This window comes from Barbus barbus (genome assembly GCF_936440315.1).
Source record: "Barbus barbus genome assembly, chromosome: 45".
In the NCBI taxonomy this organism is placed as follows: Eukaryota; Metazoa; Chordata; class Actinopteri; order Cypriniformes; family Cyprinidae; genus Barbus; species Barbus barbus.
The window spans coordinates 25,247,110-25,272,614 of record NC_136723.1 but is presented as its reverse complement, the minus strand read 5'-3'; the positions used below and the strand labels follow the sequence as shown (position 1 = coordinate 25,272,614).

The window sequence follows — 25,505 nt, the reverse complement described above, 5'->3', positions numbered from 1 at the left end:
TTCAACTACAGACTCTCAGCAGAAAGCAGTTCACTTTAACAGAACACTTCAGAATTAAGTTCACATTCTTAGTTAGCTAATATTATATTTGAACAATATTCATTCATCTTGGCTAAGATTCTTTTATAAATATGCATATTGTTGGACAGTCTATGTTGACTACTGTGATCTGCTTTAAATCAATAGATTTACACTAATACAAGTAATAAAACTAATATATGTGTGTGTGTCAAATAAAAATAATAAATATTATATTTTACATATTAAATTATTTATGTTAATAATATTAATATAATATAACAATCTGTTGTTGTTATTATTAGTATTATGATACATTATATTATATACAATGTGTAAACATTAATAATTATTAATAATAACATTTTATATAATAATATGCAAATAATTATAATATACAAATATTGATTTATATTATATATTGTACAAAACGATTATTGCTTAATATTATTATAATATCATAATATATATGATATCATAATATATAATGTATTAACACTATTAACATTATTTTACCATACATTGCAACATTTTAGTAAAAGCGCAACTTTTAAGTATTTTCAATCATGTAAGGTGATTGCTATTAATTATAATATTGAATGGATTTATAGAAACTGATGCAAGTATTTATGTAAATGTATCATTTGTGTTTATAGCTTGTACTATTATTTTAATTATTAATTAATTATTATTAGTTAATATTTTATAATTAATAAAACTAGAAAACATGATATTGTATATAACAGTTATAAAAAAATACCAAAAATAAAAACAGAATAAATAATATATAGAATAAAACAGAATATATACAATAAAAATGGCAGCATTTAAGTAAATATTTAATTATAAACAAGAGTAAAATAATGCACAGGGAATTAACGAACACATTTGTTTTCCCAGAAATACCCTAACTGTATTTAGCATTAAACAGAATTTTACCATATTGATCACATTTACACTAAATATAACTAATAATAATTAATATTAATAATGATTAATTGCATCCAAAATAAAAAAAAATGTTTACATAATATATGTGTGTGTACTGTGTATATTTATTATGTATATATAAATACACACACATGCATGTATATATTTAAGAACAATATGTTACGTTTATATATTAAATATATTCATATATAATATAAATGATCTGAATATAAATATATACATGTATATATATGTGTGTGTATTTATATATACATACTAAATATACACAGTACACACACATATTTTGGATGTGATTAATTGTCTGACAGCACTATAATTTATAACTAAGTTGAAAAAAACAGTGAAGAAGAGCAGCATTTAACTAAATATTCAGTAATAAAGAGAGTGAAATCAAGCATAGGAAATCAAACGAATCACAGAATAATTTTTGATCTCACACAAACACACATAGACACACACACACACACACAAACTGGTGTGTTGTTGCTCTGCTGACCTTGAGCGCGTCCTGCGTGTCGTCCAGACAGTAGACTCGGATGTTGTACTCCAGGACGGTGCAGCTGATCGGGCCGAAGATGGCCAGCTTCAGTCTCTTGGCGGCGGCGGCGCTGACCGACTGACCCACCAGACTGTACGTGCCCAGCGTCTCCGTCAGGATGTGACACGCTTCCTCGTCCATCTGGATATAGCAGGGAGTGGTGAAGTTCTCCTCACCCACCACCACCACGTCCTGCACACACACACACACACACACACACACACACACACACACACACACACGTTGGTTTTTGTGGTTTATGGGGACTCTCCATAGGCGTAATGGTTTTTATACTGAACAAACTGTGTGTGCTATTGCCCTACACCAACCCTACACCTAAACTTAGCCCTCACAGGAGACTTTGTGCAGTTTCAGATTGTCAAAACACTCCATTCTGTCTGATTTATAAGCGTTTAGAAAAGTGGGGACATGGGGTAATGTCCTGAAAAGTCACCTTCTCAATATAACATTTCAGTAAAAACACTTTTAGATCTTTAATGATGTGATTGCTATTAATTTTGCTATTTGATGGATTTCTGAAAACCTATGTGAATATTTATGTAAATGTATATTTTTTCTTTGTGAAACAATGACGACAACAGTTTATAGTTTTACTTATATGTTAATAGTTTGTAATATTATTATTATTTTAATTTAATATTCAATAATTATGAATAACTCATATTGGCCACCAACAGTGTGTATTAAGAGCAGCTAATTCTGTGCAGTATGAATATGAATCCATGCGTCAGTCTGTCTGTGTGTGTGTGTTCAGCACCGAGCGTCTATGAGGCAGGCCTGCTCTCTGTGACCTCTGACCTCACGTTCATGCTGGTTTGAGTGTGTGTCTCATTACGGTCGTCTGCGCTGGTGCGTCTGCATCTATTAGCTGTAATCCTGACGCTCGCGCCAGCTCCGCGCTGTCATTAATTTCATCCCATTACGGACGAGAGAAAGGAATTAAAATACTTTATAGTCGGCTTGGCCGTTAAACAGCGCTATTATGACTGGCCATTAGCCTGTTTAACGTATCCTGTGGGAGCGCGGGATTTGAGAGCGTTAGCGAGATAATTAGCAAACAGGATGGAAAACTGGGCTAATGCCTTCCAGAATGATTTATTTACTCCGGCTCTCAGTCGATTCATCAGATCCAACGCACTCATCTCTCAATAACACAACCCAGACACACAGTGTCAATTCATGCACGTTTTTAATAGAATATTTTCTTATTATAACATAATATAGTATATGAAAATATTTATATTATATAATTATAATATTATATAAAATATGATGTTTTTAAAATAATTAATATTTTTTAAAATTTTTAATAAATAAATCATATTAATATTTTATATAACATTTTATAAATAAAATATAACCTAATTATTTTATTATACATTTCAACAGTTTAGTAAAAGCATTGCTAGATTTTTAAATAATGCATGTTTAATTATGTAATGTGATTAATAATTTTACTGTTGAATGGATTTGTGGAAACTTTTATGTGAAAATGTATCTTTTATCTTTGTGATATAAAAATATAATATAACACAATTATTTAATTCTTAAATGATCATTTATTTAAAATAAATAAATATTTAATTATAAATATTAAATAAAGTAATTTATAACATTTTATTTGATTGTTATTAATTTTAAATTGAATTATAGAATGGATTTATGGAAATGTGAATAGTTATGTAAATCTTTGTGATGTAAAATATATATATTTTTAATTATTATTATTATTTATTAACATGCATACAAAGAGTATACAAAATATAGATAATATAGATATAGATATTTTTAATTTTTTATTGTACATCTCTAGATTTTTAATACTGCATTCTTAATTAAGTGATGTGATTGCAATAAACTTGACTACTGAATGGATTTATGGAAATGTATATTTTATGTTTAAGTAAATAGATTTTTTATCTTTGTGAGCCAATTCTGCTTTTTCTCATCACAGCCGATGCACTCGTCAAGTTCATGCAAGTTTCTCTCTTTCATTTTTCTTTCTTTCTTTTTTTGCAGCAAATGTTCTTGGAAAATAGACTCTGGAAAAACTCTACATTCACAAGGAAAAAAAAAAAGACAGAAAAGCTCAAAAAATGAAACCCATTTTGTGAAGAGTGCTCGGCAAACACATCAAATCAAAGAGTCGGCCGCGCTCAGCGTGATGCGAGTGGAAAAATAATATTTACAGTGCAGAGAAATGCGTGTGGAAATGACTGGTCTCTCGTCAGGATGGAGATGTATTTTGACACGCCACATCATTGGTGGGAAAGCAATATTTACTAGCCACATGTGATCAAGCACACTCATCATCGCCGAAGCGAAGGGAAACAGCTCGTCTCCACAAACCCACGGATATGACAGTGCCATGCCTGTCAGACTGAGATGCAATCGATAGTTATTTCTTTGTTTAAAGGTCCAGTCGCAGATGTGGCGTTATTGCCTGAGTATCCATCACAGTCACATCTGTCTGTAACAGCATATTCCTCATACACTGAGAGCGAAGAAGAACAACATGTGAGGAATATTCAGTGCTGCACAAACCTGGAAATACAGGCTTTTTGCAAGACGAATAATCTTATTGCTTAAAGGAAAAGTGCAGCCAAAAATGCAAAATATGTCACTGTTTGCTTAGAAGATGTTCAGCAGGATGTTTTAATACAGTGACCATCAGCTGTAAAGCTTCAAATAGGACAATAACAACATAAATGTATCAATAAGTCATTTGATTGATGAAATTGAAGTTGTTTTGCATTAAGTGCATGGAAATGCATTGCATAAATGAATGCGGAACACCTCATTTGAATATGCATGAGTGATATGGTTTCATTAAAAGGTTCATTCCAAAAAAACACTATACATGTATCAAGTCATATGCTATTGTTTTAACAACTTGGAATTTAAGTCATTATGCACTAAGTGCATTAATATGCATTGAATAAATGAATGCAGAATGCCAATTTTTAATATGCATGAGTCAATTGGTTGCTTCTTATGCATTAAGTGCATGAAAATGCAATGCATAAATGAATGCCTAACATCAAATTTGAACAGTCATGATTGTGCATGAGTCATAAATTAATTAATAGACTGATTCCCAAAAAGCAACATAAATGTGTGATTAAGTAATTTGATTTATGGTTTTATGAATGGAACAATATAAGTCATTTTGCATTAAGTGCATGAAAATACATTGCATAAATTAATACAGAACACCAATTTTTTATATGCATGAGTCATATGGATTAATTTACAGTATAAGCTGATTTCCAAAACACACCACAAATGTATCATTAAATCATGAGAGAAACAAACTTGAAATTTAAGTCCTTATGCATGAAAATGCATTGGATAAATGAGTGCAGAACACCTGATTTGAATATGCATGAGTGTGCATGAGTCATATGGATTATGGTTATGATACTTTAATGCCTTTTTTTGTCATTTTCTGGAGCTTGACAGCATCCACCTCCACTCGATTTCAATTTTGGGTCAACTATCCCTTTCATCCCTCCTTTCATCCTGATTCTCTCTTTTTTGTGCATTTGCCAGTGTCAGCTGACCAGGTCAGAGCGGCTTTCCTGCGTGTGACTTGACAGGAAATTGAAAACAGGATTCTTCTTTTTAAATGAAATCTGCATTCAATTTAGAGGCAAACAGAACAAGCAAACAAGCATGTATTTTTCTCCGGATCAGATTATGCATGCACGCAGGGAACGAGCGTGTGAATAATGAAAACTGTAGGATGGGCCGCAGCGTCTCTGGGCAACAGGAAGTGCTCATTATTTCAGGCCAAATAGAGCCAGAGATTGAGGGAAGAGCACAGGACGAAATCTATTTGACAAGAGTTTATCTCAACTGAAGACAACAGGACACTGCTCTCCTGGTGAACGGCTGAAGGCAATCCAAGACTATTTCATGTTTGATAAAAGGAGACAAGGTCACAGACTGTTGCTAAGCAGCTCAAAAGCAGCGCGGCTCTCTGGGGAGAGCACTGAAGAGTCACAGTGATGGCGAGAGGAGAGGAGCTCTGACAGCTGCTCCGAGCCAAACTAAAGACACGAGTGTGTGTGTGTGTGTGTGTGCAGAGCTGACACCAGAGATGAAAACACTGCTGGTTAGACGCTTGCATCTCAATGTCACAGTGATCAGAAAAGTCATATTCACACACAGAGCAAAGTCGTGCTGGAGCAGTACAGGCTCATCAGTTTCTTCATCTAGAGAGCATCTGGCTGATGACTGACATACAAAATAAAATACATTGGAAAATTATATATATTATATATATATATATATAACTGAGTGAATTAAATTAAACAAATTCTTGTTTTACATAATATTAATTAAAAAAATTATAACAGAAATATCTGCAAATTTATGATGACAATAATTGGACTGTTCAGTGTTATTTTATTACTTACTGTTACAGTATTTAATAATATTTTGAAAAATCTTAAATTATCTTATTTTAAATTTTTTATGTTTTAAAGTAATAACTATATAAATAAGTTTTTAAAACTTTTTATTGTAATTTTATTGGCTATTGTATATTTTATATTCATATTTTAATAGTGTTTATCTTTAACTTATTTTAGTTAAATAATTTTAGCAATTTCAGTAATTTGAAAAGTAACATTCCTAATTTTCATTTAATTTTAAGTTAGATTAAGTTATTAATCAAATATTTACTGTATATTTTAATTTATATCAGCTTTATTTCAATGACAGAAACTATTTTATTAGTTATTATATTATATTTTAAGTAAGGTCAGTGTTTTTACAGACATTTCGGTAAGTCTGTTTATGTACAAAACATCACTAAAACTAAAATATATTATAGAACATAAAAACTGTTTTTAATTTATTTTTAGTTTAAGTTGTAATTATTTTATGTGCTTTTGTCATTTGTATTAGTTTTTGTCTTATTATATAGTTTTTTTTGTCATTTTTTAAATATTTATTTTATTTGTTACATATTTCTTATAAATATTTATTTTTTTAAAGCTAAGTTTTAGTCAATTTTCAGTACTTCCACTTATTCATTCCAGTTGACTGCCAAAGCATTTCTGATATTCAAGTTTTTTTTTTTTTTTTATCAAATATTAATATTTAATTTCAGCTTTATTTGATTCAATTAAGAACTATTTTGTTTTACTTGACATGTTTTACCTTCAGTTAACAATAACACTGAGTCTGTCACTACAAAAGTGTATCAGATATAGATACCAGGGTTTTCTAATCAGGGTATCATGATGTCCCAGCATCTGAATACCGCGGTGCTCATTCAGGAGCAGTGTAAGCGTCTGACTGTAGTGTGCTGTGATGTGATGAGGGCTGTGAGCGAGTCGTTTTGTGAGTGTATGGCAGCTCTTGCGTGGGTAATGAACTGGCCAGCATTGTGCTTGCGTGTGATGATAATAGCGGGCCGAGCGGAGGAGAGTTCACACTCGCTCAGATCACCAAATGACAAGGACAGCGGGTGGCTGCTATCGCAAACTCACGCCGTGTCTCGTTCTTCACTGTAATTAACCGCGGGTTTGTGCTGAGCATGACTTGTGACAGCTGTCTGATATCCAGCGGGATGCGTCCAGATCTCTGCAGGGCGTCGCATGCGTGACGCATGTAAACACACACACACACACACACACACACACACACACACGCAGACACACACTGGTCAGAGCCACAAGTCTGACCTCCGACTGATCAGTCCACCATTCACAGTCACAACACACACGCTATTAATAGAGAAACCTGTGCAACACGTCTGCTGCGGAAATAGGAGACTTGGCTAGTTTTACTCATACTTTTAATGAGTTTTTATAGTTTATTTTATTAGTTAATATTTTATCTTTTTTTTTTTATGTATGTCTATCTGGTTTTAAAATATTTGGTAACACTTTATATTTATAGTCCAGTTTAGACATTCTACTAACTATAAGTAACTTTGCAACTACATTTCAACTAATTCTCATTAATTTGCATCGACATGTCTACTAACTCTCAGAGAACACTGCTAGGTTAGGTTTAGGGTTAGTAGAATAAGTTGACAAAGTTTCTCACAGTCAGTATGCTGTATGTTGTGGACCCATCATAATAAAGTGTGAGCAGATATTAAGCAGACAGTCTACTAATACTCTAATGACTGCTAGTTGACATGGAGTTGCAGAGTTACTCTCTGTTAGTAGAATGGCTAAAGTGGACTATTGAAATAAAGTGTTACCGTTTATTTTTTAAAATCTTTTGTATTCTTTATTTTTTCTTTTCAGTTCATTTTATTTCAAGTAATGACATTTTTAAAAATTAAATTAAACAATTTTTAAAGGTTTTTTATTTTTAGTTAATAATAATAAGCCTGGTCTCACCTTTCAATTAAATTATCCATTGTAGAAATGGAAGTCTTATCTAGTTTTTATAATTATATACTGAACTAGGTTTGATATATTTCCTATTTTCATTTAATTATAGTTTAGTTTTGAATGAATATTTTAGTATTTTTTAAATGCTTTTATTTAATTTTTTTTTAAAGTATGTCTTTCTGCGTTTGACATTCACCACATCAACCTGAAAACTTGACTTTTATTGAGAATCTGAGCACTAAAAGCTGAATTTATGACACCATGTGTGTCAAATGACCAAATACTACTCATTTGATGTGTTTTCAGGGTTCCTACATATTTTTCATTTCAAAATTCCATACTTTTCCAGGCTCAAATTTCCAGTAGATTTCTGGACCATATTTAACATAAATGGTTCATACAGCACTATTTTCATCTTCATATTTGGTATATATTATAGTCATCTGTAAATTACATTGTTAAGTGACTTTTGCATACACACAAGAAACTTTTTCGTGCCCTCGAGAAACTATTCACATGTGCATGGGAATTTGCCACATGCTTACGCATTACAGTTTCTAGTTTTATATAACCCATTTCCTTTGTGCATCACTGCCATCTTACTATGAATAAAGTGAGAGCATGAATGCACATGAATTAATAGAGATCTACTTGCTCAAAATGTGGCTTTTCTTATGGTATAATATCAAGGCCTAATGTCCAAATTAACATCCTCTGCAGCAGCAGAAAAACCATGACATGAAATGAACTGATGGCATAATACAGCTGTGTGCATCGTCCTATTTGCCAAGTTCAAGGGTCTATAAAAAAAAGACTGGTTTTGTCAAAAAGTGTACAAAATGTGGCTTTTGTTTCTGCAGTATGCCATATTTCAAGGCCTTAGGTCTCTTTAATGCATTTCTGTAGCAGCCAAGACACCACACCGCTAAATGAGCTGATGTCTCAATCGGTGGCTCAGTCTCAGTTTAATGGTTTCTCATGCACACATAAAAGTCTGTATATTTTTATTTTTGCATTTACTTTTTACCATGAGAACAAATCCAAAATGCAAAACATTTTGCATAATTAAAAAGTGCATTTAAAAGTCATGTTTGACAATCACTAAATAGCTGCCATGAAAACATGTGACGTGACATGTGGCCAAGTATGGTGACCCATACTCGGAATATGTGCTCTACATTAACTCACCCAACGTGCACACACACACACACACACACACACACACCGTGAACACACACACACACACTGTGAACATACACCCGGAGCAGTGGGCAGCATTTATGCTGCGGCGCCCGGGGAGCAGTTGGGGGTTCGGTGTCTTGCTCAAAGGCACCTCAGTCGTGGTATTGAGGGTGGAGAGAGCGCTGGACATTCACTCCCCCCACCTACAATCCCTGCCGGCCCGAGACTCGAACCCGCAACCTTTGGATTACGAGTCCGACTCTCTATCCATTAGGCCATTTTTAAATTCTTAAAAAACTAAATGGGGGCAAAAGTCTGGAAATGCAAATATTTTCCATATTCTGCTTTCTTTTTTTCATACTTTTCCAGACGTGGAAATTACTTAAATCAAATTCCATACTTTTTCTAATCCGCGTAGGAACCCTGTCACACTTGTTTCCCAGGGATTCAGGATTAGCAGGTTTTAGTGTGTCTGGCCCCGCCCACTCACCTCCCACTGGCCCTGCTGTGATTGGCTCTTGAGCTGAATGAGCCAGTCCTCGCTGTCGGCCTCGGCGCAGTGGTGCATGGTGATGATGACGGGCCGGGTCAGGAGAGCTCCAGCAGGACCACAGCTGACCACCGGACTCAGGACCGTCTCCTGTGTGTCGTCCACCAGCGGCCTGAACACACACACATCATCAGCACCTGTGGAGCTCGGCTTTAACACACACTTCATACTGACACTGTCTGATGACATTCAGAACACAATGATGTGCGTTATTTATTAACATTGTCAGTGAACGAGGTTATTAGCTAGTAATCTCAAAATGGGCAAATATCTGCTAATTAACTGTGCCAATAACTGGTCTGTCCAGTGTTATTTTAGTAATACTTGCATAACATTATAGTATTCAATAGTAATTTAGAATTTTCTTTTTCTTTTAAATTTCAAAGTTTAATTATAAAACAGATAGTTCCGGTTCTTGATTCTGATTGGTTGAGCCGGGTTCGAAGCTGTTGTAAATTACTCTACAAACATACACCTCTTTGTTTATGTCTGTGTTGCTCGGCAACCACTTTGTTGCAACCACAACCGTTTCTGAGGAACTACATTGTTTGGCGGAAGAATGTTTTTACATTACATTTTATTTGCTTTGTTTTTATTTATTTTGTGAAACCTTGCTACGTATATGGAATAACCGTTTTCTATAAGCCCTGTGAAGCCGTGGTTTACAGTGAATTTATAACAGCTAAGGGGGTTTATCTGTTATAAATTCACTGTAAACCACGGCTTCTCAGGGCTTATTGCTTTATTTTAAAGTAATTATGTACTTTTGTCTTTTTAATATTTTAATAGCTTATAAATTATTTATATTTGAGTTTTTTTGTAATTTTAGTACGTCAACTTCAACTCATTTCTTTTTTTAGTTAGTTGACACGGCAACAGTTTTTTAGTTAATTATCGAATAGTTACTGTAGATTTTAATTTATTTCCTCTTTATTTCCGTCACAGAAACAATTTCTACACTGATTAATAACACTGATTATATCATTTTAAATATATATATATATACACAGTATATATATATATATATATTTAGCCTTTTTGCATATTTCATCTTCTTTTTTTTATTTGTTGTATTAGTAAACTAAATAGAACAAAATAATAAAAAATAACAAATGAAAACAAGAAATGTTGCCTTGGCTACAAGCTGAAATAAAGTTAGTTTATTTTTTATTCTTCTTTATTTTATTTCAATTAACATTTAGGCTTTTGTCTGTTATGAAATAAAACTTTTTTTTAATGGTTTTATTTTAAAATAATGATAATAAGCCTGGTTTTGCCTTTCAATTAAAATAGCTGCTGCAGAAATGGAAGTCTTAGCTAGTTTTTAAAGGATATTTTGAATGAGTTTTTATATTTCCCAACTTAATTTATTTTAGTTTCATTTTTAATGAAGTTATATTAGTTATTTTCAGTTAGTATTTCAGTTATTTATTATCTTCACTACACTGTAAAAACTAAATTCTAAATAAATAAAACAGATTATTTGAGCACATTTTAAATGAAATTAAATTCTAAATTTCATGTGCTACTTGCTGTTTCTATTTAACTGTATAATTTACTAGCAATTTCTGAGAGAAATTTGTTTCCACAACATTTTTTTTTGTATGAAAGCTTGTATTTTGTGTATACAGTAGTAGTTGACTGTATGACTATTGACTCATTTATGTTTGTTTTATTATCCGAGAAGCTTCATGAAGACGTGAGCGATGAAAGAGCCGCTCTGAGACTGACGGGTGTGTTTGTGTGTGAGGTTCAGATGGGCGCTGACGCCCAGAATCCCCTCGTTAGGTCATTTGTCAGGGAAGATCGGACGTTTACCTCATGCTCTCCTTCCTGTGAACCGTCACGTACATCTCATAGACACGGCCCTGAGGGATGGCACCCGCTGGCACCAACAAGCTCACGCCTGCGGAGAGACACACACACACACACACACACACACACACACACCGTCAGTCTGCCAGCCCATGACCCCTGTGTGCCACACACTCCAGCACACAGAACAAAAGCCCCGTCAACATCACACACACACACACACACACATACGGGTGTGTTCCTATGATGAATTCACAGACGCTCATTGATTTCTCGTGTCCTTCACCTGAACTTCCCTTCGAGCGACCGTCACTCACCAACAACACAGAAGAAACGCATCGGCTGAGAACCAATCAGCACTCAGACATCAGAGAGACTTCAGCCCAGATTGAGCTGGAATTCTGATCATCTCAACATGAAATCAAAATCAACTTTTAATTCATGTTCCTGCTCTTACTGTCAGTAATTCATCAGTGCATTTTATTTTTTTCATTAATTTTCCTTTAATACAAGTGATCAGTGTAATAATAACAACATATCAGCAACAAAATAAAACCAACAAAAGAAAGAAAAATTCCAGATCACTCAACTAATAAAAAAAAAAAAAAGTAAAAACAATAATAAATAAATTTTTATCTCACTTAATTAATAAAAAGAAACAAAAAAGAATACTACTTTTAATACAACAACAATAATAATAATAATGCATTCCAGCTCAATTAACTATATATTATATATTTATACATATATACATACATACAATGCCATTTATCGATAAAATTTCTCATGTGCCGACACAACCTTTTTCCGTTTAACTTTAGCACATAAATTCTATATCGATACTTCAAACGTCCAAAAAATCGGTTTGGAAACACTTTTTGTCGAGAAAAGGGGCTTTAACACAAATAAATGTGTTGTCACATGACAGAATTAGCCTATAGGCAGCGTCTGTGTTCGTCTTGCTCATGTTGAAGCACTGTTTCAAAAGCGCATAAATCATATTCATATTATTAAATTGTCAAGTTACCTTTCAAACTTCTAAAGGAACATCAAATAATATCTTAATTTGATGTTGCAAGTTAAAATTGTTTCATTTTGTTCTGAAGATCTTGTTTTAGGTGGATATTGGAACGATAAGTACAACATTTTTAATTAATTCATTTTGGCTTGTTAGTAGCTTCTTATATTTCTATTCTTGTTGTGTTGTGAGTGCTGTTCTACCGTTAAATTTAAAGGATTTGTTCTGAAACGAGGGGGAATAAAATAGCATGTTTTTTCAATATGTTTGGCGGACTGTATTTTAATATGACAATGAACAAGCTGCGTTGTCGAGTTAGTAATGCTTATGCACGATCACAATATTTTTTTTTCCCTTATAAAGGTGGAAACAACTTACAATAGTCTTCTGCTTCATTTGTGGTCATATAAGAGTAAGACATTATTCAAAACTATTCTAAATATTTATTTTATTTGTGTACATTCACAATAAAAACAAACATTGTGCTTTTGTAGGAAACAAACAATGGCGCTTTCTCAAGAGCGCATCAGAAAAATGACATGAAATTCTGCATATAAGCTGCTAATTGTTTCAGTTTTTTCTTTCCTTTTGTTAATTCATTATTTAGAAAAATATATTTTGCATATAGGCCTATTTATTTATTTTATATATAGCTTTATAATATTTTTCTCCGTTCGCAGACGCGCTGCAGGTGCGTGACCACGTGAATCCTCACATTCTGTTGTTTATGCTGCTTTTTGTATAAAATGAATCCCTGGAAAACAGATTGAGCTATTTTTAATGCGTCACAGCCATGTAATTCAAATTACATTTAATTGTAATTTAACAATCTTGTCGGTTAACGGTTAATAATGGCTTAACGACCGTCGGTTGTCAGTTACGGCTATAGAAGAAATAAAATAACCGAAATGAACATTCATATTTCCTAATAAAAGTTAATCAGAAAAATTATAATACAACTTCTCCTGTTTATGATTATTGCGTGATGATCAAGTAAATAGTTTATAACCAATCACAAAAAAACCTTGACACTTGCTTATAAAAATCATTTTATGTAGGCCTATACAATTTAATAATAGGCTATTATAATTAAGTTTTGTTTCAAATGGATAAAGAACATGCTACTAGCCTATTTAATTTACGCAATATAGGTGAAATTATGTATGGAAACGGCTCAAGGGCAATTTTTTTTGCGATACACCAAAACTTATGCAACAATTAGTTTTTTTAGGATGTCCCATTGATATCCAGGGATGTGCTGTGTGAATTACTGGTGGAATTGTGGGAAAATGAACAGCATGAATCACGGCGTGTCCCGATTTTCTGAACACCAGTAAACCCCCACATGTGCTCACAGTTAACGAGGCGTTGGGAATCATCGCTTTCTCTGGGTTTCCTCAGGGAATAGTGATGATGGGCTGCTGTACGGCTGGCGTCAGACGGAGAAGGATGCTCCTAATCCCGTTATATATGTAAGCAGCCGTGGTAAGTCACTTTGAACACTGCTTCTGGCTAATTTATGAGCTGCACTGCTCTCGCGGGAGCCGTAACACTCATGAGGAGCGTTGAGAGAGATCCACTGACTGTAGAGCTGAGAGCAGGAAACACGTATAGACTAGACATGTATGTGTCTGATTGATTGTAACATAATTAAATTACCCCATAGCAAGGCAAATGGTGTTTTAAAAATGGTTTTGAAATAAGAGTTTGATTTTCTACATTCAGAGCTCAGAGTTTTTCTCTAGTCCATCCAGAACATTTACTGAAACTGACCTGCAAATCTCATGGTTATAAGATCATAAACACCAGCTCATTCAAATATTAACATACCATTCAGTATCCAGCAGCTTCAGGGCCCTGGTGAATGACAGTATGAGATACACGGAGATGTGTGAGAATCTCACCAAAACGTCAACAGGTCAAACAAGAAATAAATACTGTAGGAATTTAAATTTTATGAAATAAATTTAGTCTCATTTTTATATATGATAATAAAAGCAGTACATATATTTTCATTTATAATTATTATCATGTTGTCGTTGTTGTTACATTTACATATATTTCTTTATTTGATTATTTCAGTACATTAAAGGTAAAACATTTAATATAAATGACACATTAATTCATTTTAAAGCAGATAATGTCAGGATGTTTAAGTATATTAAGAACAAAAAGGTTCCAAGGCATTAACTTACGTTAACTATCAATGAGAAATAAACTTTGTACAATATTTATTGATCTAATCTTAGTTAATGAAAGCACAAATGTACATTGTTAGTTCATGATAGCTCAGGTCCATTAAATAATACAAGATAAAACATTTGATTTTAATAATGTAGCAGTAAATGATGAAGTTAGCATTACCTGTTCTATACATGCTTGACATATTCTGTATTACAGTATAATTATGTATTGAGTACTTCATGTGTGTATTTTAAATTTAGCTTGTTTATTTAGTAATTTATTTATATTGATATTTTTATTTTATTTATTTATTTTTAGGTGGGAAAATAGGAACAATATTTTTTTTTACTATTCTCCTGTATGTTTATCCTATCCTTTTTATCCTAAAAAAAAGAAAGAAAGTGAAACCTTATTGTAAAGTGTTGCCGGATATTCAAATAAATAAATCTAATTATTCAAAAAAATAAATAAACATAATTATGTTTTTTTAATATACATAAATTAATATTTTAGATAGATAACTAAATGTAATATTTTTAAATAAAAATATAATTATACTGAGAATTTGGAGGGAAATGTGCTTTATTGTCATAAAAATTTATTTTCTTATATTTTATATATAGAATATATTTGATCGGTCTTTCTATTAACGCCTGAGTTAAATATGACCCCGGACACGTGTTTGACAGGTTTGTGAGATTCACCCACATGACGGTTTGATAAACGCTTGGAGGGCGAGAGGATTGATGACATCAGAGTTATTAGATTTTGATGACAGATTATGAAGATGGACGTTTCGTTTTCACTGATCAATCACTGACAGAAAGAACAGGACTGTGTCTTACCAGTAAATCAGGGTGTTTGGCTTCATGTTCAGTCGCTGCTGTGTGTGTGTGTATAGTATCTAATGAATACTTACTAGTACTATTTAAAAAGATACTAGCCACTATTACTATATTAGTCAGAACTGAATAGTTGATACCTGAATGACAGATTCCCCACAGGATTAAACAAAAACTGAAATGTGTTACTAGTAACAATAAAAAAAAATTCTAGTCACTAACGAAATAGGTACTAGTATCACGCGAATAAGTACTAGTATCACATAAATAAGTACTAGTATCTAACGAATAAGTACTAGTATCACATAATAAGTACTAATTCCTAGCGAATAAGTATTAGCGTCGCATAAATGAGTACTAGTATCTAATGAATAAGTACTAGTATCACATAAGTACTAGTATCTAGCGAATAAGTACTAGCGTCGCATAAATGAGTACTAGTATCTAGCGAATAAGTACTAGCGTTGCATAAATGAGTACTAGTATCTAATGAATAAGTACTAGTATCACATAAGTACTAGTATCTAGCGAATAAGTACTAGTGTCACACAAATGAGTACTAGTATCTAATGAATAAGTACTAGTATCACATAAGTACTAGTATCTAGCGAATAAGTACTAGTGTCACACAAATGAGTACTAGTATCTAATGAATAAGTACTAGTATCACATAAGTACTAGTATCTAGCGAATAAGTACTAGCGTCGCATAAATGAGTACTAGTATCTAGCGAATAAGTACTAGCGTTGCATAAATGAGTACTAGTATCTAATGAATAAGTACTAGTATCACATAAGTACTAGTATCTAGCGAATAAGTACTAGCGTCGCATAAATGAGTACTAGTATCTAATGAATAAGTACTAGTATTACATAAGTACTAGTATCTAGCGAATAAGTACTAGTGTCACACAAATGAGTACTAGTATCTAATGAATAAGTACTAGTATCACATAATAAGTACTAGTATCTAACGAATAAATACTAGTGTCACAAATGAGTACTAGTATCACGCGAATAAGTACTAGTGTCACAAAAATGAGTACTAGTATCTAACGAATAAGTACTAGTATCACATAATAAGTACTAGTATCTAACGAATAAGTACTAGTATCACATAATAAGTACTAGTATCTAGCGAATAAGTACTAGTGTCACACAAATGAGTACTAGTATCTAGCGAATAAGTACTAGTATCACATAATAAGTACTAGTATCTAACGAATAAGTACTAGTATCACATAATAAGTACTAATTCCTAGCGAATAAGTACTAGTATCATATAATAAGTACTAGTATCTAGCGAATAAGTACTAGTGTCACACAAATGAGTACTAGTATCTAGCGAATAAGTACTCGTATCACATAATAAGTACTAGTATCTAGCGAATAAGTACTAGTGTCACAAAAATGAGTACTAGTATCTAACGAATAAGTACTAGTATCACATAATAAGTACTAGTATCTAACGAATAAGTACTAGTATCACATAATAAGTACTAGTATCTAGAGAATAAGTACTAGTATCACATAATAAGTACTAATACCTAGCGAATAAGTACTAGTATCACATAATAAGTACTAGTATCTAACGAATAAGTACTAGTGTCACATAATAAGTACTAATACCTAGCGAATAAGTACTAGTATCACATAATAAGTACTAATACCTAGCGAATAAGTACTAGTGTCACATAATAAGTACTAATACCTAGCGAATAAGTACTAGTATCACATAATAAGTACTAATACCTAGCCGCACTGACCTGAGTTGGGCACGATCAGATGGCCCCCGAGGGCGTTGAAGGAGCCGAAGGCTGTGCACGAGGGGTCCCAGGAGCGCATCAGCGTCTGCGTGCGGCGGCTGATGGTGTCGCTGTCGATCAGCGCATGCGGCAGTTTGGGAGAGAGTTTGGACGAGATGTCAGATAGGTCCTCCTGCGGCGTCACCAGACCGGACGAGTTGTACACCTTGATCTTCAGGTTGGGCAGCGGGTCCAGCAGGGGAGAGTTGGTCATGGGGATCTTATCAGCGACGTCGTGCAGAGCGTAAACGGGACCTCTGTACATGGCAGCAGCCGAGGTCAGGTCAGGAGGAGCCGTGAGCAGATCCGCTACACACAGAAATACACATCAAATACATCTTAATCTGAGCTTTTACGCCTTAACCAGCTGCTACAAGAGACATGTGACACAGTAGCTAATTAAACTTTAGCACAAAATCGTCACTCCCTGATAAACTGGCACTAAATCACTAAGAAAACTAGGAAAAGCCACTGAATATAATAATTTTCATATATGTGACTCTGGACCACAAAACCAGTCATAAGGGTCAATTTTTTTTAAATTGAGATGTATACATCATCTGAAAGCTGAATAAATAATCTCTCCATTGATGTATGGTTTGTTATGATAGGACAATATTGGGCTGAGATACAACTATTTGAAAATCTGGAATCTGAGGGAGCAAAAAAATCTAAATATTGAGAAAATCTCCTTTAAAGTTGTTCAAATGAAGTTCTTAGCAATGCATATTACTAATCAAAAATGAAGTTTTGATATATTTACGGTAGGATATTTACTAAATATCTTCATGGAACATGATCTTAATATTCTAATGATTTTTGTCATAAAAGAGAAATGTATAATTTTGATCCATACAATGTATTGTTGTCTATTGCTACAAATATACCTGTGTTACTCATGACTGCTTTTGTGCTGCAGGGACACAGATGATAAATTACTTGCGCCTCAGAGTGAGCAGACGAAACACAATAAATGCAGCCATTGCTTTTGGAGGTGGATGCTGCTGTTTGGGAACGCAGTAGTGTAAGAATTATACAGAAATACTCTGACGACAGACTTTGCTCAGGCAATTCAGAACGACCAAAGCAACATATAGATGCTGTGAACGAGATCGGTCAGCTGGTTAGGCAAGTTATTCCATCTCATAGCTCAAAGTCACATGACTTTTTTGATGCGCATGGAGGAATGTATTTTGTAAATGTGTTTCCATTGTAGTTTATGCACATTTTTACTTAGAGGATAAAAAGTTTATCCTGCTAAATTGTGCACATAAGTTTTTTTATGTGCATTTTTAGAATTCATGCACATCTTGGCATTTCCATCCAGCATTCCAAAATGCGCATAAAAATAGGTGGATGGAGACAGCTAGTGTTACCATTGTTAAAAACTAAAACGGTAACACTTTATTTCAATAGTCCACTTTAGCCATTCTACTAACAGAGAGTAACTCTGCAACTCCATGTCAACCAGCAGTCATTAGAGTATTAGTAGACTGTCTGCTTAATATCTGCTCACACTTTATTATGATGGGTCCACAACATACAGCATACTGACTGTGAGAAACTTTGTCAACTTATTCTACTAACCCTAAACCTAACCTAGCAGTGTTCTCTGAGAGTTAGTAAACATGTCGATGCAAATTAATGAGAATTAGTTGAAATGTAGTTGCAAAGTTACTTATAGTTAGTAGAATGTCTAAACTGGACTATAAATATAAAGTGTAACCACTAAAACTATTTAAAACATTTTGGTTCATTGAAATAAAACTAAAATAAAATAAAATCTAAATGTTAGATGAAAAGCTTTAAAATTAGAAATGTTAAGTGAAATATTAATGTTTAGGCACAAACTGGAAATTAAACTTAAAATAGTAATACTTAAAAAAACAAAAACTAATATAAAAGACAAAAGTACATAAAATGACTACAACTAAAATAAAAACAATACAAATTAACTAAAAAATTATATCAATATGAATATATTCATATTAATGAAATACTATAAAAGTATATAAATAATCAATTTATATATCTTGATAATCAATCAAGAAATCTTGCCTTAGCAACAAACTGAAATAAGTTAAAGCATCAAAACAATAAATAAATAAAAGAAAAACTGAAAAAATAATACTAATATATTAAAGCCAAATAATAATAATAAAATTATAAAGTAAAATAATAATAAAATTTAGATGTTTAAGCAGTAGAATTACTAACTGAAAATAAAGAAAAATTCAAACTGAAATGAAAACAAATGAAACCTAAAGTGTAATAAAAAAATTAACAAAAACCAATAAAATCACAAAAGCACATAACCATGGTACTATATATATATATGTGTATATAAAAAAACTTAAATTAAAATGCACACTGAAAACAAAAATTCTCAACATTAATATATCAATATGAATAAAATATGAAACATTGTATAAATGTATAAAATTATAAACAATATTTTTTAAATGACCTGTATTAACATTAATTAAAAAACTATAATAGCACATAAATTATACTAAAATAACACTGGTGTGACAAGACTTGTTAGTTTGGTTTCTGTTTTAATGCTTGGCCTAAAATGTTGAAGTTCTTTGCGCAGACCTGTCTCGTTTGTTTAGCATATGCCGGTAAACATCATGAAAGCATCTGAGGTAAATCTAGTGGCTAATATTTATTTGCGGCGTGATGAAGCGCTTCTCCCTAAAGAGCGCCGTACATTCAGGGGCGAACAAAGTCATCATTAGTCTTTTTCCTCGTTAGTCGCTTCTCTCGTTCCGGCAGACAGCGGCGGATGGAGAGCAGATGCTGCTTTACCCTTCACAGGTACACTGATGAATATTCATGAGCGAGCGGTGAGTGGGCGGGGCCTCGTGACTCCTTCACACTACTGTTAAACTGACAGCGCAAATGAGTCTCCATGACTGCAGGAGTTGTGGAAACCATGGCAACCCGTCACCGTGTGAGCGCTGACACACGTGGAGATGAGAAACGGCAAACGCAAATCAACAGCTAAGAGTGTTCATTACAGCCATTTATTCACCTACTTTACAAATCTGACATCATTTAGTCACTTTCATGCCATAAAGATATTATTGATATGTGTACACTACTGTTCAAAAAAATAAATAAAAAAATAAAATAAAATAAAATAAATAAATATATATATATATATATATATAGATAGATAGATAGAAAATAATAATAATTTGACTACTACTACTAATAATAATAATGAATTGACTAGTTGGATGACTTTACAATCTTAAAAGGTTGGTTTCTAGCCAATGAAATTAATTAGCAAAAACTAAAACAAAACAAAAAATCATATTGACTATAACAGTCCCAGGCTGGTAAAACTTTAGTATAGAGAACACATATTCGCTATAAACTAAACACTTTCCCTCAATAAACTTCTCATTTGCTGCTTATTATTATGAGATCTAAAATACGGTCAAGAAGAATAAGACATTAATATGTGCTTTAGAAACAGCCAATATGCTAGTAATATGCATGCTAATAAGCAGATATTTAGCAGTGAGGATTGTTCCTTATAATAAAGCATTACTGAGTGAGATCCCGTCTCGTACCTGTGCGCGCCGTCTTGATGTTGACCGGCTGGAATCCTCCGTTGAGCGCCGATGAGTCCATGATGTCCGAGTCGAAGTCTCGGTGGTTCTTCCGGTACACGAACAGCGCCACGATGACGGAAATGACCAAACACATGATGACGGCGATGACGATGCCCACGTACAGGGCCACGTCGTCTGTGCTGGGCGCCGCTGCAGACACACACACACACACACACACACACACACACACACACACACACACACACACACACACACACACAGAGTTATAGCACTTTTATTACAGCTGCATCAAATTAGGAACAGATTCAATCTGCGCTCCAGTATCCGTCCTCACTGATATTAATAACTCAAGACTTCATTACTGTACGGCCGTGTTGGGGAAAGTTCCTTTTAAAAGTAATGCATTACAAAATTGTGTTACTCCCTAAAAAAGTAACTAATTATGTTTTATACTTTTTATGGAAAGTAATGTGTTATATGTGTTGCTGTCGACAGGTCAGTAGTTGATTTTATTACTCTAATTAAGAAATGTAACCGGTTGGATTAGAGAATATTTAATTATGTGAAAAGAGTGTTAGACTATGTGGAAAAAGCTGCAGCGCATTGAAATAGCCACTGAATGATATTTCATGTTTAGCCCAAACCCATGAACCTTTCATGTTTAAAGCTTTACCTTGATTGAATTGTGTTTTTATACTTCATTTTTAGCTGCTGCCAAGTTCTTGTTTCTTTTTCTGTCTTTTTCCTTTTATTTATTTATTTTTTGTGGCCATGAGATACCATTAAAATGAATATTAGTTCAATAATTTACAGTTTTCACCTCTGATATTATAAGAGTTATTAAGTTATAGACAGTTATTAAGAATTAATGATACGCATTGATGGAAGTACGCACGCTGACGTCTCTTTGGCGGGAGCTGTTGCCATGGTGAATGGTCATTTCAGCGCTCCACTGATCATGACTTTTCAGTCCCGGTGAACACGCTTAACTCAGCTGTTCTGTAACCGAAAACTCAGAGTTTCCCGTCTCAGAGTAAGTCAACTCAGAGCTCAAGTTTAAACTCAGAGCTGGTTGAACCTCCTTATTGAAACGGGCCCCTGATCATTTATCTGCTTTATAATATTACTATGACTGTTTTGAGTCTCATTATGTGAAGCTTTCGCACTGAAGTCTGACTGATTCATTAATTTGATATGAATCACACATGAATCATCATGTCTTCTGCCCACCAAGATCCAAATAACAGTAAAAGAAAGTAATCAAACCAGAAAATACCAAGTATTTTTGCTGCATGAATCACATTGAAATTAGTTGGAAAATTACTTACTACATTTATATTTACTGGAAATTCAACAAAATATATTTTTTTTTTTAATTATTTAGTATTATTTGTACAAACTACATTTATATTTGCATATCTGCTGTAAAGTCAAATAAACAATGTATTAATATTAAATTAAATTATTATTGTTGTTATTATTATTATTAGTAGTATTAGTATAACTATTTTTACTGGAAATTCACCAAATTATTATTATTCAACAAATAAATCATGTTTATTTTTGCTGGAAATAAAAAAAAATAATACTACTACTAATTTATAATAAAATAACAATTATATATAAAGGTGTGTATGTATGTATGTATGTATGTATATATATATATATATATATATATATATATATATATATATATATATATATATATATATAATTTAAAAAAAATGTGTGTGTGTTAAATTCCCACTATATAGTACGATTTCAAAATAAAAATGAACAAAAATGATGTAAAATGACTCTTATCGTAATATATGGTTTGTCACACCGCACAGAAACATTACAAATTACATATACTATAAGTCTAATAAATATAGAAGATGAGAAAGATAAGTGATGTTATGAGACACATTACAGAGGAATAAACAGCACTGAAACAGATGCAGCATCAGATCTGTGTGTTTCTAAAGCGGATGAATGTGAGTCTATGAGAACATGTGCTGCAGATCGATCCGGCCTTCATTACGGATCACATCTAGAAATCAGTATTTCGTCAGTTCATGCCGTCACTCCTCACATCTTTTTCCACCCTCGGCTCTTTCTGTCTTGAAAACGTCCCAGTGATTATGTGGAACGGAAACTGGCCTATGCAGCGTTTGACAAGCCGTCATTAGAAGCAATGCTCTGCCCTCATTTCCATAGAAACAGTCCCTTTGTCCCGCCGATAATTGTGAAAAATGCAATTTCCTGTCAGAGAAGTGACGAGTGTGGAAACGGCTGTAATATAAAGGTGTTGGCCATTGATTCCTGCATCAATACAGATGCCCTCCAGACTGAGCACTTAAACCAATGCATGCTCCTAATTCTCTGGTTTGTGCTCGTATTGAACTCTGAGAGCCGAAGCACTGGCACAGATGCACTGAAACAGAGCTGTGATTCTCATCCAGCAGCAGAGGGCGCTGTCAGCCATCAATGCATGCAGCCGACACATTACACCAGAACTGCATACTGAACACTATTTCTGGACTATTCACACTACTGTATGTGTGTGTGCACTTTCTGTTTGCTTCAAACCATCAAGAGATGCATGGCAAAAATTATGTCTATTAGGCTTGCTTTCCAGTAAAATGCATAAACATAATACTTCAAACTAAATAAATTTACTTGAAAAGCAACACTACATATTTTTTTTTAAAGAGTGTTTCTTTAATACAAGTGTATTTCGTCTTACTGCACAAATAATTACAAAGAAACCGTAAGCAACAACAGGGTTATTACAGTTACCTAAAACTAAGACATTTCTATTACTTCAAATAGAATAAACATTAACTGAAATAAAATAAATGTTATATATATATATAAATGTAATATATATATATATATATATATATATATATATATATATATATATATGTGTGTGTGTGTGTGTGTGTGTGTGTGTGTGATAAAAAAAAAAGTTATTATTTAACTAAATGTATTTATTTATATGTATTTAAAATACTATATATATATACACTAAAATAACACTGAGTAACATATTGAATTAAATGTGAAATGTTTAAGTAGAAAAAAAAAACATATTTACAACTTCAAAAAAATCTTTTTTTTTTTCTGTGGACTAACTAAAAAAAAACTTTTTTTTTGCAGCCTAAGGGGTGCAAGATGCGAGTGCAATGGTCACGCATCCGTCTAGTGCATGTTCACATAGAAAAACAATGGAAAAGTAGTGCACTGGAATGGAAAAACGCATTCTGTGTGAACGGCCCTTAAGACGGTTTTATAATGGACTGGAACACGATATTAAAGCAACGAGCCCTCAGTAGGCATCAGTGTAGAGTGTGTAGTGTGCAGTATACAGTCTTGATGATGTGAAGTGTGTACTCTATTATCTATTATGTGTACTGGTTTATGAGAGATGCTAGCTTTCATTCAACCTGAGCTCTCGTGTCAGTGGCCTTCCTTTGATTAAACATGCATGTGTTTGTGTGTGTGTTTGCATGCCTGCAGCTGCTGCACTTTTAAAGGTAGCAGCAATCAATGTCACGATCAGCGCCGCATGGCCCCTCGTCGAGTTTAATCACTGTGACATTACGAATTAATCTCACTAATGTGAACGCTGCCCTCTAAAAGCAGACGCTCTGACCTGCGGCTCCACTCCACCGTCTGCAACACAGGTCTGAAAACACAAAGAGCTTTACATCTGAACACGTGCGCTCTGAGAGCTGGGGAACAAATCCAACTGCCATTTTATTCCTTTAATTGCCTTTTTAATTTGAATTTTAGTTATGATAAAACTAACCTATAAGCTCCAGGTTTGCTGTGCTTGTTTGTTTGGCTAAAAACTTTATGATTATATATCAATGTGATTATAAATTATTATTAGTACTATTATATAAAGATTTTTAAAACAAGAAATATTAAATTATTACTATTTTTAAAAGCATGTATTTAAAAAGAACAATTCTTTGTCTAAATATTATTACTAAATAAAATATTAAAAACAATAAAAAATATTATTATTGTGATACTTCACTGTGAAATAAAAAGCAAGTATTAAAAAAACAATAAAATTATTATAATTATTAGTAGTAGTAGTAGTATAAAGATAAGATAAAATAATAATTAAAATAATACAAAATAAGAAATATTAAAATATTACTATTGTTACTATTGTAATATTTCAATGTAAAATTTAGTATGTAAGAAAAATAACAACAATTATTATTATTAAATAAAATATTAAACAATAAGAAATTACTATTGTGATAAATTCCTGTGAAATAAAAAGCAAATTTAAAAAAGTATTTAAAATACTTTTTAAAAATATAATAGTATAATATTATTATTATTATTACTACTACTACTAATATTTATTATTATATTATATAATGCTAAATACAAATATTTGTCTACATATTTTTAATAAGTATGTAATAAACAAAATAAGAAATATTACTATTGCAATATTAACTGTGAAATAAAAGTATTTAAGAAAAATAATTGCAATAATTTTATTTTAGAATACAACAGTAAAATTACAATGCTAATATTTACTTTAAAATTAGTAATTTAGCAGACGCTTTTATCCAAAGTGACTTACAAATGAGGACAATGGAAGCAATCAAAATCAACAAAAGAG

General features: G+C 32.8%; 1 protein-coding gene across 4 annotated transcripts in view; it reads right to left on the bottom strand.

Annotated features, from left to right (window-relative positions):
• Positions 1–25,505, bottom strand: part of LOC306864288 (netrin receptor UNC5C-like) — a 224,251-nt gene that overhangs the window by 7,427 nt on the left and 191,319 nt on the right. For all 4 annotated transcript variants that reach the window (XM_079408211.1, XM_079408212.1, XM_079408213.1 and 1 more), the window contains 5 exons: positions 20,867–21,058; positions 17,244–17,591; positions 11,438–11,525; positions 9,560–9,731; positions 1,466–1,699 (listed from right to left, as the gene is read on the bottom strand). In XM_079408211.1, coding sequence (XP_079264337.1) covers positions 1,466–1,699; positions 9,560–9,731; positions 11,438–11,525; positions 17,244–17,591; positions 20,867–21,058 — 1,034 coding nt within the window. The remainder of the gene's footprint in view (positions 1–1,465; positions 1,700–9,559; positions 9,732–11,437; positions 11,526–17,243; positions 17,592–20,866; positions 21,059–25,505) is intronic.